At 52.6% G+C, this 12,585-nt stretch overlaps 1 protein-coding gene across 1 annotated transcript; it reads left to right on the top strand.

Annotated features, from left to right (window-relative positions):
* Positions 1 to 1,336: 1,336 nt before the first annotated feature.
* IL17B (interleukin 17B) lies at positions 1,337 to 8,436 on the top strand (the record flags this gene model as incomplete). The annotated part of the gene is made up of 3 exons (XM_021939855.1): positions 1,337 to 1,519; positions 5,798 to 6,087; positions 8,103 to 8,436. Coding segments are annotated over 3 exons (705 nt in total), but the record flags the coding sequence as incomplete, so codon positions are not given.
* Between the last annotated feature and the right edge of the window lie 4,149 nt (positions 8,437 to 12,585).

The raw sequence follows: 12,585 nt of genomic DNA, 5'->3' as shown, positions 1-12,585 counted from the left end.
CAAGGCTGAGGCCATCATAGACCGTGTTCAATGACCAGCTGACCAACTGGACATTCCCACTCCACCACTGGCTGCCGCCCCTCTCCTTAGCCCACCGCAGGGAGCAGTGTGTGCAGGAGTCAGACAAACTTGCTGTGAATCTTCTGTGACTGTGGGCAAGTGACTAACCACTCTGAGCCTCAATTTCCCCATCTGTAATTCAGAATAAAACTAGAACCTCACCCAGTGTTATTTGGAGGATTTCATGAAGGATTTAGCTTAGGGCCTGGCAGTCAGTAAGTGGATATTAAGCAGCAGCTATTATTGTTACTGTTATTTTCTGTAAATGAAGGTGTCCAGGTGCCAAATGCCTGAGGCCTGGCACACAGCAGCTGCTCAAAGTAAAGGCAATCACTCACTCAGCAGACAGAAGCCCCCACCCGACTCCTGGCCGGCTGTGTCATTCCTGGCCGGCTCTGATGTCTCCTAGGCTCTGGTCCTCATCAACAAAAGGGTCACTCTGGAAGCCAGGCACAGGCGCAGGGCCCCACCCACTCGCCCCATCCCCTCATTCTCGGTCCCGGGCCGCTCCTGGAGAAAGAGGTGGCAGAGTGCAAGTTCCCTCAGGGTCGGCACATTTTTCAGGGTTGGCTGGCTTTCTAGTGGCGCCACCTGCTGGTGAGTGCAGCACTGCTCCTGACGGGGCCTGCCGTAGAGGGCTCTGAGTGAGACATTGGCCACCCCACTGCTCCTTCCCCTGTAGCTCATCTGCCCAGTCCTTCATTCACGCGTGATGGCCACCCTCTGCGTGTAAAGACCCAAGGACCCCAGCCTCGCTTGTGGGGTGGGAGCCCCGGAAGCCCAGTTCCTGCACCTCCCTCTCAGGCCTGGCACTGAGTCCTGGGGCTGGGTACCACAAGCCTGCTTGGGTGCACACTCAGGACATCGAGAAGGGCAGATGACCCTCCAGGGGTTTCTAGAAACCAAGGCTGGAAGAAAGGGTCTCCCTCCTGGTCTCAGATGGCCAGGAATGGGAAAACCAATGACTGTTGCTGGGCCCATGCCTGACTCCTCACAGCATCTGCCAGGAGACCCCAAAGCTCCCCTCCCCACTGTGAAGGATCTGGGGCCCCCACAAGGACTGGCCTGGCTCTTTGGTCTCTGACAGACCAGCAAGGAGGCCCAGCCTGGCTTGGAGCTGTTTGTATAAAGTCTGAGGGAAGAGCAATGAATGACTTAGGAGACGGAGTTCTGCTCCCAGCTCTGGCACAATCGCACTGTGCGAGCTGGGGTAGGACCCTCCCTTACCCAAGTCTCCTTGCAGTGAAATGGGTGGGAGGAGGGGGCCAGATGATGGGTGAGAACCCATGTCGCTCAGACTGGGCTCGTGCTAAGATGCAGATTTTTGCGCCGCTACTTCAGCATCTCTGGGGCTGGGAGCCTGATATCTCAAGTACAAGCTCTGCAGCTGGAGCCGGGGAAGCTGACAAGTAAGTCCTGGCTTGGGGAGGCAGAAGTGAAGGGTGTGTATTGCCAGCAGGTAAGGAGAATGTGTTGGTTTCAGGGGTCTCCCATACCCCAGGATCCATCTTTTAATTTGCCACTGTTCTGTGGATATGGGAGGGTCACCCCAGTTGCATGTCTGTGGGACCCCACCGCTAGCAACAGCAGAACGCGTGCAGAGAGCCAGCGCAGAACACAGCCAGGCCGCCCCTCCGATGGGGCTGGGGCCGGGACAGCCTGCGGTGGGGGCGGGGCCCTTGTTGCCTGAGGAGGTATTTTCAGAGTTCCCCTCCCTCTGGAGTTTCCAGCGATAGAATAGAGCCCTGTCTAGTATTTGACCAAATATGGTGGCATCTCTCATGCTCGAAGCCCCAGCCAGCGTCTCAGTTATGCTGTGGAAGCCTGCCCCGGACAGATTAATCTTGTGACATTCAGGAGCGCCTCTCACCCTGCGTTCTTCCCCTCAGACGATTCCTGTAAATGGCCAAGACCGGCCCTCAGCACGACAGGGCCATCCGCAGTCTCTGTTCACAATGCCCCTCCTCTGTCCTCCTCACATTCCCTCCCGCCATTCCTACCTCCCTGGGTGGATGTGCCCGCTCACGTCGGGCTGGGCTGTTCACTTGAGGTGAGAGACACTGGCCAGAGGAGCTGGTCAGTTGAGCATGTGATTCCAGGACCTTTGACCCTGGGGTCATCTGACCTCACAAACTTGTGGCCTGAGTCTTGGAGGCCTAGACCTCTCTCAGCAGTCAGGAGGGTGGGCCTGAGGGGGTTGAAGGGAGAGTCAGTAGAGAAATGAGAACCATGCTACCTCTAATGCTAATTAGAACAGCTAATGTTTATAATAATCATTATACAATTATTTTATAATAATCTAAACAGCTAAGTGTTTATTGAGCACTTACTATGCGCTAGGTACTGTTGCTGGCTATTTAACATAGGTTATTTCCTTCATTCCTTCTAGCAGCTTTAAGAGGGTGCCATGATTCTTCCCATTCTAGAGAGGTGGGAACTGAGGCTCAGAAAGATTTCAGGAGGGAATGGGCCAGGCCACCTTCTATTTCTGGGTACACCCACCATTTTACAGAGGAGGGAACTGTGGCTGACAGTGAAGCTCACATGTAGCCACACAGGCTCTGAGAGTGGAGACCACCCCAGGAGGGAGAGTGCTGTGTCAGGAAGGCCAGAACAATCAGCCATAAGTCCTCATGGATCTGAAACTTGGCCTGAGTGAGGGCATACAGCTTCAGAAATATGTTCACAGCAGGCTGAAATTGTGCAGAAAATATCCCAAGAAAAACAACATGGGGTGGTGGATAGAACCCTGGATGGGGACAGGGTGGGAATAACAGCTCTGACACCTCTAACTCACTGTTAATAGTGACAAGTCCCTTTCTGGCTCCACCTCAGTTTCCCTGACTGTGATCTAGAGGGGCTGGGCTTTGGTCTCCTAGGGCTGCTGAACTCACCTGGGGCCGGCAGAGGCTGGAGTGCCTGAGGCTGTTTCCCTGGGAGATGGGGCCTGTGTCCCGCTTCTGGCCAGCACAATTTGAGAACATTTGCTCTCCTGACCAACCAACGGCCCATCCCTCCTCCACCCTCAACCCCTTGCCATCCCCAAAGCAAACGAAGCTGATTGTCTTAGCTGGCCCTGTGGGTGCTGGCTGGGCGGCCGGCCGCAGGCCACAGGCGGAGGTGCCACCAGCCAGAGCCCCACCAGACACACAGGGCATTGTCCCTCGGTCAACAGCCCCTGGGCACCTCAGCCCAGCTCCTGGCCTGCCCCCACGCCCCTCACTGTCTGCCACTGCGCTAGGCTCAGCCAGCTGGGGGCCCAAGGCTCCCAGCTGATGACGAGCCCACCCACTCACTCCCCCAGCAGCCCCCAGTTGAGCTATAATTGCTTCACTCCATCCTGCTGCTGCCATTTTCTCGGCGGCATCTGGGGTTCCGGGCGGGCAGCAGCTGCAGGCTGACCTTGCCGCTTGGTGGAATGGACTGGCCTCACAACCTGGTATGTGGAGCTTCCCTGCCGCACCCCCACCCCTTTTCAGAGCCCGAATATGTCAGTTTTTCTTTCCTATTGATTAATGGCTGCCTCTGTTTGGTTTGGGATCTGCAGAGGCAACTTCTCTGTCTTCTCCCCCAGGACTAGAAAGAAACAGAGACTGGTCACTGTAGCCATGGCCAGCAGTGCAGGCTCCTGAACGGGGCTCAGCCGGGGCACACTGAAGCCTTTTCAGACCAGAGGCGTCTGGGGAGATCCCGGCAAACTCAGTCAGCGGGGTTTTTCCAAACAGACCTGGCTTCTGAGGTCCTGGCTGTGTGACCTTGGGCAAGTCCTTCTATTTCTCAGAGTCCCATCTGGAGAGTGAGGGAGGGGGACTTTGATTCTATTCTGTTTCTCCGAGTGGAGACCCAGAGTTTAAGAATGCCCTGTGAGAAACTCTGATGAGAGAGCCTATTGTTAGGGAGACATTTTTTCTGCACTAGAATCTAGGACCAAAAAGGAAGAATTTAGCAACTGGAATCTCTGTTGCAGATTTTGCGCCAGCAAATACCTCTGCCAAGAGGGGCTCTGCTGAAACTTGTTTCCTAGAGTCAAGACTTGCTGGGTAGCCTGGATAAAGCAGGCATGGGCCATAGGGCGGTGGGGCTGTGAGCTGAGGCATACAGGGAACATATGGAGCCTATCTCAATTTAGGAGGAGTCAGAGGTGCCTCCATCCTGGGACCTCGGCCTCACACGCAGGCACTGTCCCTTCTCTCTCTGGATTTCTGGGGAGTCTGGGTTCTGCAGGGCCTGAGTCCTCTTCCTTGTGAGCCAAAGGCTTTCCTGATGCTCTGGTGCTGGGAGGGAGAAGTGGATGGCAATGGGTGGGGTGTGTATGTGTGAGGAGGGCTTGGGGGATGACTGGAAGAGGGAAGGCTCAGGGGAGGAGGGCAGTGCAGGTGGACAGGACGTCCTTAGCCCACAACTTGCCCATCTTCCCAACTTCATCTCATCCCCTCTTCCTCCCACTCACTCCTAATCAACATTCCATTCCATTCAGCAAAGGTTTTCTTTCTCTCTCTTTCTTTTTCTTTCTTTCCTTTTTTCTTTCTCTTTTCCCTTTCTCTTTTTTCTTTCTTTCTTTCCTTTCCCCTCCCTCCTTCCCTCCCTCCCTCCCTTCCTTCCTTCCTTCCTTCCTTCTCTCTAGACGGAGTCTCGCTCTGTCGCCCAGGCTGCAGTGCAGTGGTGCAATATCTGCTCACTGCAAGCTCCGCCTCCCAGGTTCACGCCATTCACGCCTCAGCCTCCCGAGTAACTGGGACTACAGGCACCCGCCACCACGCCTGGCTAGTGTTTTTGTATTTTTAGTAGAGACGGAGTTTCACCGTGTTAGCCAGGATGGTCTCGATCTCCTGACCTTGTGATCCACCTGCCTCGGCCTCCCAAAGTGCTGGGATTACAGGCGTAAGCCACTGTGCCTAGCCTCAGCAAAGTTCTTAACCAGTTCAAACCTCCTCTCTCATCTTCCCCCAACCCACCCCTCCCACCCCTGTAATACTTCAACTCCCTCAGCCCATGGCTGCCATGCCTCACCTGACAAGTCCCTTACCCAGAAAAGTTTCCCAGGCCATTGTCCCAGCACAGCTAAGCAGGAGGCCCCACTCTTCTCCAGCCACACCCTGAACGGGCCCATCCTGGACTTGTCGCTAGTGAGACCTGAGTGTTTGTCGTCTTGTTCACTGTCTTCCTTCTCAGACATAAATGACAGAAGGGCAGCGATGGGGACAGCCATTCATTTACTCAGCGAGTGTTCACTGAATGTACCACGCAGACACGGGGGATATGACAGTGTGTGGAAACAGACACATGCCCCCACGGAGTCCATGCTGAGTTGGGGGCAGACACATAAAAGAATCGTACATACAAACTATAAGACTGAAGTCATGCAAGAGGCGTGTGGGGTATGAGAGCCCAAGAAAGTCCAGAGACATCCCTAAGAAAGCGGCGCTGAAGCTGACACACGAGGGGTGGGAAGGTGTCCAGGAGGTGAAGAGGCAGAATGCTGCAGGCAGAGGCAGTGCAAAGTCCGTGTGGCAGGAGGGAGCATGCTGAGAGTAAGACTGAGAGAAGATCAGAGGCTGGAGCACACAAGAGAGAGGAAACGGGGTAATCTGAGGAGGGAGAGCTGGGGGATGGTGGGCAGAGTCAGACTTGAGCCTGGGAGACCCCTAAGAGCAATGGGAAAGGACCATGGATCCCAAGTCTTGGCCCAGAAAGAGACTTGGCTCTCCCACCTTTGACCTGTGGCTTTCCTCCCCAGCTGTTCCTTCTTACCATTTCCATCTTCCTGGGGCTGGGCCAGCCCAGGAGCACCAAAAGCAAGAGGAAGGGGCAAGGGCGGTCTGGGCCGCTGGCCCCTGGCCCTCACCAGGTGCCACTGGACCTGGTGTCACGGGTGAAACCGTACGCCCGCATGGAAGAGTATGAGAGGAACATTGAGGAGATGGTGGCCCAGCTGAGGAACAGCTCGGAGCTGGCCAAGAGGAAGTGTGAGGTCAACTTGCAGCTGTGGATGTCCAACAAGAGGAGCCTGTCTCCCTGGGGTTACAGGTAGGCTGGGCAGTGGTGGCAAGCTGTCTTTGGGGGGCGGGGGCCTTTCCCACGCCCCAGTCATTGTAATGGTTAAGATCTCAGATTCAGAGGTCTGGGTGCTTGGGTTCAGATCCTAGCTCTGCCTCTTACTCGCCTGTGAGGCTTTGGGCAAATGGATTAGCCTTTCTGGGCCTCAGTTTCCTCAATGTAAATGGAGGCAATAGTAGTACCTACTTCAGAGTCTTATTAAATGAGATATCCATGCAGAGCACTGCCCTTATTGTTCTTCGAGTCTCCGTGGAAGTGCCTGCAAGGCTTTCCCCAGATGTCACTTCCTCTGCTCTGTGGGCCTCCGACGCCCTTCTAAGGTGTGGCACTTCCATGCAGTGTCTCATGCTGGACCTGGGCCTTCCCAGTGCCAGCATCAGAATCACCTAGGGATTCCCACGCCCAGTCCAAACCTCCAGCAGCGAGGCCCAGAAAGTACTATTTCTTATAGCTCCACGTGGTCAGGGCACACAGCAGGCTGTGATGTGGGAATCAAGACCCGCTGCCCTGGATAACGATGGCAGCAGCGACCTCTCTTGGTTGTAGCTCCACTTCCTTGCTCAGTGCCTAACCCACAGAAAGGACCAAAGATGAAGGAATGGGTTGACCCTGAGGTCCTCACTCACAAACCCAGGCCAGAGATTTTTCAGCCACATGACATACACCCTGAGACTCTAGAATAGCACTGTTCATCAGAATTTTCTGTGATGATGTGAAGCCAGTACGGTAGCCACTAGCCTCATGCGCCTACTGAGTACTTGACATGTAGCTACTGTGACTGAGGGATGAACTTTGATTTTTTTATTTTTTGTGTGAGACAGGGTCTCACTCTGTCACCCAGGCTGGAGGACAGTGGCATGGTCTCAGCTCACTGCAGCCTCTGCCCCCTGGGCTCAAGCAATCTTTCCACCTCAGCCTCCCAAGTAGCTGGGACCACAGGCATACACCCGCATACCTGGCTAATTTTTTTATTTTTTATTTTTTGCAGAGACAGGATCTCACTATGTTGCCCAGGCTGGTCTCACACTCCTAAGCTCAAGCAATCCACCTGCCTTGGCCTCCCAAAGTGCTGAGATTACAGGCGTGAGCCACCATGCCCAGCCTAATGAATTTGACACATGAAACTAGTGGCTACTGCATTGAACAGCGCAGCTCCAGAATGTGACCATTGGAAGGGTCGGTAAAGATCCTCCAGAATGGAGCTTTTCACATCTGACTGTGCTCATGCATCACTCAGGGATCTGACAAAAACAATGCAGCTTCAGATTTAGGAGATTCTGCATTTCTAGCAAGCTCCCAAGCATAAGGTGATGCTAATGCTGTATGTCCACAGGTCCAGTTCACCCACTTCCTTGTCCCGTATTTAGTAGATGGGGAAACCGAGGTGCAGAAAAGAAGTCACAAAGCAAGTCCCTGTATGCGAGGCTCCATGAGAGCACCAGGAGGGAACTTGCCTGCTTTGTTCATCAGTGAACACCTAAAATCTAGGACAGAACTGTTCATGTGGTGAGCATGTAAGTGTTGAATAAATGGAGATTAAGTCAGAATAGAACCCAGACCTCCTGACTTCCTTGGCAGTGGAAATCAGGCATCAATAAAAATAATCCACATTTTATTTCCGTGGATTAAGTTTCCCAACAATATAAACACAGTGGGGGTGGGGCAGGCAGAGGGAGGCCTTAGGCTACTTCACGATCCCCACAGCATAACCTAGTACTGGGGTGGGCATCTGGCTGCATGAAAGAAGGAAGCTGGGTGACTGGTGACCTTGAAGCTGGATAACCTTGGGGCTCTCAACTTGCCTTCCATGATCTTCAGTTTCCTCATGTGGAACACGGAGTTGATTACTGCCTTTCCTCCAGCCCAACACAGTCTTGCTGTGGAAATTAAAACTTTGATTAGGAAAGGCAGGGGTGTGGGGTATGGGTGATGACTGGCCCTTTCTTGATCACCTTCCGCTCTGCTCTTTCTCCTGCTCCCTACAGCATCAACCACGACCCCAGCCGTATTCCCGCAGACCTGCCGGAGGCACGGTGCCTGTGTCTGGGCTGTGTGAACCCCTTCACCATGCAGGAGGACCGCAGCATGGTAAGCGTGCCGGTGTTCAGCCAGGTGCCTGTGCGCCGCCGCCTCTGCCCGCCACCGCCCCGCACAGGGCCTTGCCGCCAGCGTGCGGTCATGGAGACCATCGCCGTGGGCTGCACCTGCATCTTCTGAAGCACTTGGCCCAGAAGCCAGGCCAGCAGCCTGAGACCATCCTCCCTGCACCTTTGTGCCAAGAGAGGCCTATGAAAAGTAAACACTGACTTTTGAAAGCAAGACTTTGGGTTTGCTTCTTGTGGCTTCCAAGTCAAAACCAGGGTCAGGGTAGGAGGTTCCTGGGAGGTAGATTTCAGATTAACATAAAGGAGGATTTTTCGTCACTCTGAGTTCTCCAAGGTTCTGAGTTTCATCACTCTGAGTTCTGAGGTGGCCTATTAGAAAATAATGTGGTCACCTCTACTACTTAGGGCTATCATGTGTTTCCTTTATTTATTTATTTTGAGACAGGGTCTTACTCTGTCGGTCCAGGGTGGAAGTGACCCAGTCACAGCTTACTGCAGCCTCAGCCTCCCCAGGCTCAAGGGATACTCCCACCTCAGCCTCTCAAGTAGCTGGGACTACAGGTGTGTGCCACTCCACCAAGCTAATTTTTGTCCTGTTTGTAGATACGGGGTTTCACCGTGTTGCCTAGGCTGACCTTCAACTCCTGGGCCTCTTTGCAGATCAGACTTCTGCCCGCCTCAGCCTCCCAAAGTGTTGGGATTACAGGAGTGAGCCACCACACCTGGCCCATGTGTTTCCTTTTATTTGGGTTTATAAGTCTATATTTCAACCATGTTAATGTGACTTGGTTGCTATAACCAATATAGGAGTTAACAAGAGCTAACTCTACTCAGTTAAGGGTCACTGGAAACAAGCTCTTTTGAAGCGGGAAGCTCCCCATCTCTGAAATTGTCAAGTTAAAGCCAAGCTTCTTAAAGGTATTATGGAGCAGATGCCTGCTCTGGTTGGAGGAGATGATCTGAAGTATTTTCAGCTCTGAGATTTCTCTGCAGATCAGACTTAGACCCAAAGAAAGGCTTCCAGGTTGCCAAAGAGCAGGTGCTTTTCACCTGGGACTGTGCATCCTTGAAATTTTTATGTATGTACTTTTTCGGAGCTGAGGATTCCTGGTTTTGAACAGACACTCTTAAGTTGAGAAGTGTCATCATTCTTTCTTCCAGCCCTGTCCAAATCTCCTGGGAGCATCAGAATCTCCTGGAGGGACTGTTAAAACAGCTTGCGGGGCCCCACATCTAGAGGTTCTGATTCAGGTGGAGGCTGATACTTTGCATTTTTTTGCAGTGTTTTTCTTGCATTTCTAATATATAAATGATTGTTTCCAGGTGATGCTGGTGCTGTTGGTCTCGACACTGGCTTATATTAAGATACTCTGCTGATCAAAAATGGCAGTGTGCTGGCTTACTCCTGTCATACCAGCACTTCGGGAAGCTCAGGCAGGCGGATTTCTTGAGCCTCAGGAATTTGAGACCAGCCTGGGAAACATGGCAAAACCTCGTCTCTACAAAAAAATACAAAAATTAGGCCAGCATGGTGGCACGAGCCTGTAGTCCCAGCTGTTAGAGAGGCTGAGGTGGAAGGATCACTTGAGCCTAGGGAGGTTGAGGCTGCAGTTAGCCATGACAGTGCCACTGCACTCCACCCTAGGTGAAGGAGTGAGACTGTTAAAAAAAAAAAAAAAAAAAAAAAGCCAAAAACAGCAGTGTGGACTGATATATCCTAAAGTCCGTGCTGTGCTGACTCGTGACCCCTGGATGCAATTCCCCACTTCCCCCTTTGTCCCCCTAGCAATTCAATCCTCCCCCTGGGCCCTCTAACCCCTGCAGCAAATCCCAAATCAGCTGTTCTAGGGCCTAAAAATACCTTCTCTCCCACAAGACAGCTGAGGGGCTCAGACTATATTCTGAGGGTAAGAATAGCTAGCACTTTAGAGTTAACTTTAATAAAAGGGCCAATGGCCCAGGACAGGAATACTTGGCTTGGCTGCTCTAACTTTAGTGCTTAAAGCAGTTTTAGCTCTGAACGTCTTAAGGGTCTAATTCATGAAAGGCCAATGATTAGGTATGTGCCTGCCTGGGGTGGTAAGTAACTTACCTTTTTTGGTATTGTTCTAGAGTGGATACTGGTTAAAATTACCTCAGGAAGCTTCGGCTGGGTTCCAGACACATGAAAACAGACTTCCTGTGCTAGCGCATGCTGATCCCTTCAGCAGCCGCTTCTCCACCCTTGGGGCTGCTCTCCAGGTCTTAAGACTTCAGCCCCACATGAAGGGCCCACAGCTTCCAAGCCCTTTCTGTGGGGTGAGGGTGTGGGAAGAATTGAGCTGCAGGAGGGTTGCTTGTAGTCCTGGGAGACCCTAGGTGCTCTGGGGCATAGGGGCTGGTGGGGAAACCCCTCATTGTGGTAGGAGGGGGGTGTCTTACTTCTACCCAAGCATCAGGAGCCCCCAGATGCTCCATAAACACCAGCTAGCTTCATACGGATGATGCCTTTTCCTCTTTCTGGGCTTTAGATTCCTCATCTGTGAAATGAACAAATGGGATTTGGGGATCTCCAGGGTCTTTTCCAGGCTTACCATTCTGTGACTTAAAAGCTTGGCCTTGGTGGCTGGGATGGCCACTGGCGGAGCTCTGAGTCCCAGCTGGCTCTTCCCATGCTCCCAGTTTAAAGGCAGCAGCAGGCAGCTCAGATCCGTTGGAGAGCTGGCTCTACACAGCACCCTGGAACTTCCTTTGGTCTGAGTCTAAGTGTGTTTCACGTTTGCTTCCTCTAGCGAGAAGCTCGCACTCCACGAGACAGGGGCCTTATCCCTTGCTCAGCGCTGCACCTCCAGCACCTGGCAGTGTCCAGTGCGCATAGGGGCGCGGTGTTTGGTGAATGAGTGCACAGACGCCTCTAGGGGGAGCCCAAGATCTGCCTCCTGCTTCCCTCTAGTATGCCTTCATAGGTGGGTCAGAGCAAAGAATTCCTTACCAACCTCCCTGGTCCGCCATTGCCAATCACCCACCCCCATTCTACCCTCTACAGCTGCCCCTTATCCCCCAAATTTTGCTTGGGTCACCTGCTCCTGGAGGCAGAGTTCCCATGAAGGGTATTAAACGTCTACTACGCTGCATCCAAGACTGAGGATGCATGGCCCTTTTCCTGTTTTGTTTGGCTGTCTTTGCAAATGCTCTCTTCTTCCAGGGGTCCGTGAGCTGCTGGGGGCTTATGTCCAGGCCTGAGAAGGCTGGGGTAAGCCCCAGGGTAAAGGCTTCCTGTTGGTTCTCATTTTTGGAATCTGTCCTTTCCTCCCTGCCTCCAAGGAATCAGGTTTGGGCTTGGGGAGGCAGGGAGTGTGGGCATTTTGGCTGGCTTTGGTTCTGAGCTGTTTGGGCCCACTCAGGTAAAGGACATTTCTGAAGGACATAGCCAGTTCCAATGCAGTCATGCTTGGGCGTGGAGCCAAAGCCTAGCCAAGGACTGAGGATCGAATGTTAACTGCCTTGATTTGTGTCTTCTGTGCACATATTCTCTGTAGGGATGCAAGGGAGGGGGTAGTTATCAGGGATAAGTTTTGTACTGTCCAGTGCTGGGTCAATATCAATTATTAATTACACCATGACACTGCATGCCATCCTCATTTCAAACAGACCATGAAAAGATGCCATTACACACTTCGATTTCACTGGACTTGAGAGCCCTATTTGCATGTGGCTGACATTGTGCCTCTCTCTCTCCAATACCCTTTCCCCCTTTGACCTTGAAGTTTGGATGAGACCACTTCTGTTCCAGGGATAGGACCTGACTGCTCTAAGCCAATCAGCTTAATCTCACAACCTCCCTGCCTGCACCATAGTTACTGGTCTTGTATCTGAATCCCAAGCCAATCAGCATGTGCCATTCCCTTGACCACAGGAATTGGTTCAGGGGTGGTCCAACTGGCCAAGCCCCAAATCTGGTTCATTGCTTACGAGAGAAGACCTTCTCTTCCTGGGAGCTGTTGGCAGCCATCTTTGACCACGAGACAAATCACGGAACTGAGAGATTACACAGTGCTCTATGCCTAGACTTTAAAGCCATGATAACTAACAAAAACTTTTTGTTGCTTAAGTCAATGTTTTCTACTACTTCATCAAAAGCTTTCTTACTTGGCTGGGGGCAGTGGCTCACATATATAATCCCAGCACTTTGGGAGGCCAGGGGTGGGTGGATCACCAAGGCTAGGAGTTTAAGACCAGCCCAGCCAACATGATGAAACCCCATCTCTACTAAAAATACAAAAAACTAGCCAGGTGTGGTGACAGGTGCCTATAATCCCAGTTACTCGGGAGGCTGAGGCACGAGAATTGCTTGACTCCAGGAGACGGAGACTGCAGTGAGCCA

The sequence above is a fragment of the Papio anubis genome, chromosome 5 (genome assembly GCF_008728515.1).
Source record: "Papio anubis isolate 15944 chromosome 5, Panubis1.0, whole genome shotgun sequence".
Taxonomy (NCBI): Eukaryota; Metazoa; Chordata; class Mammalia; order Primates; family Cercopithecidae; genus Papio; species Papio anubis.
The sequence above is the reverse complement of the archived record's forward strand: the minus strand, read 5'-3'. Positions and strand labels throughout refer to the sequence as shown.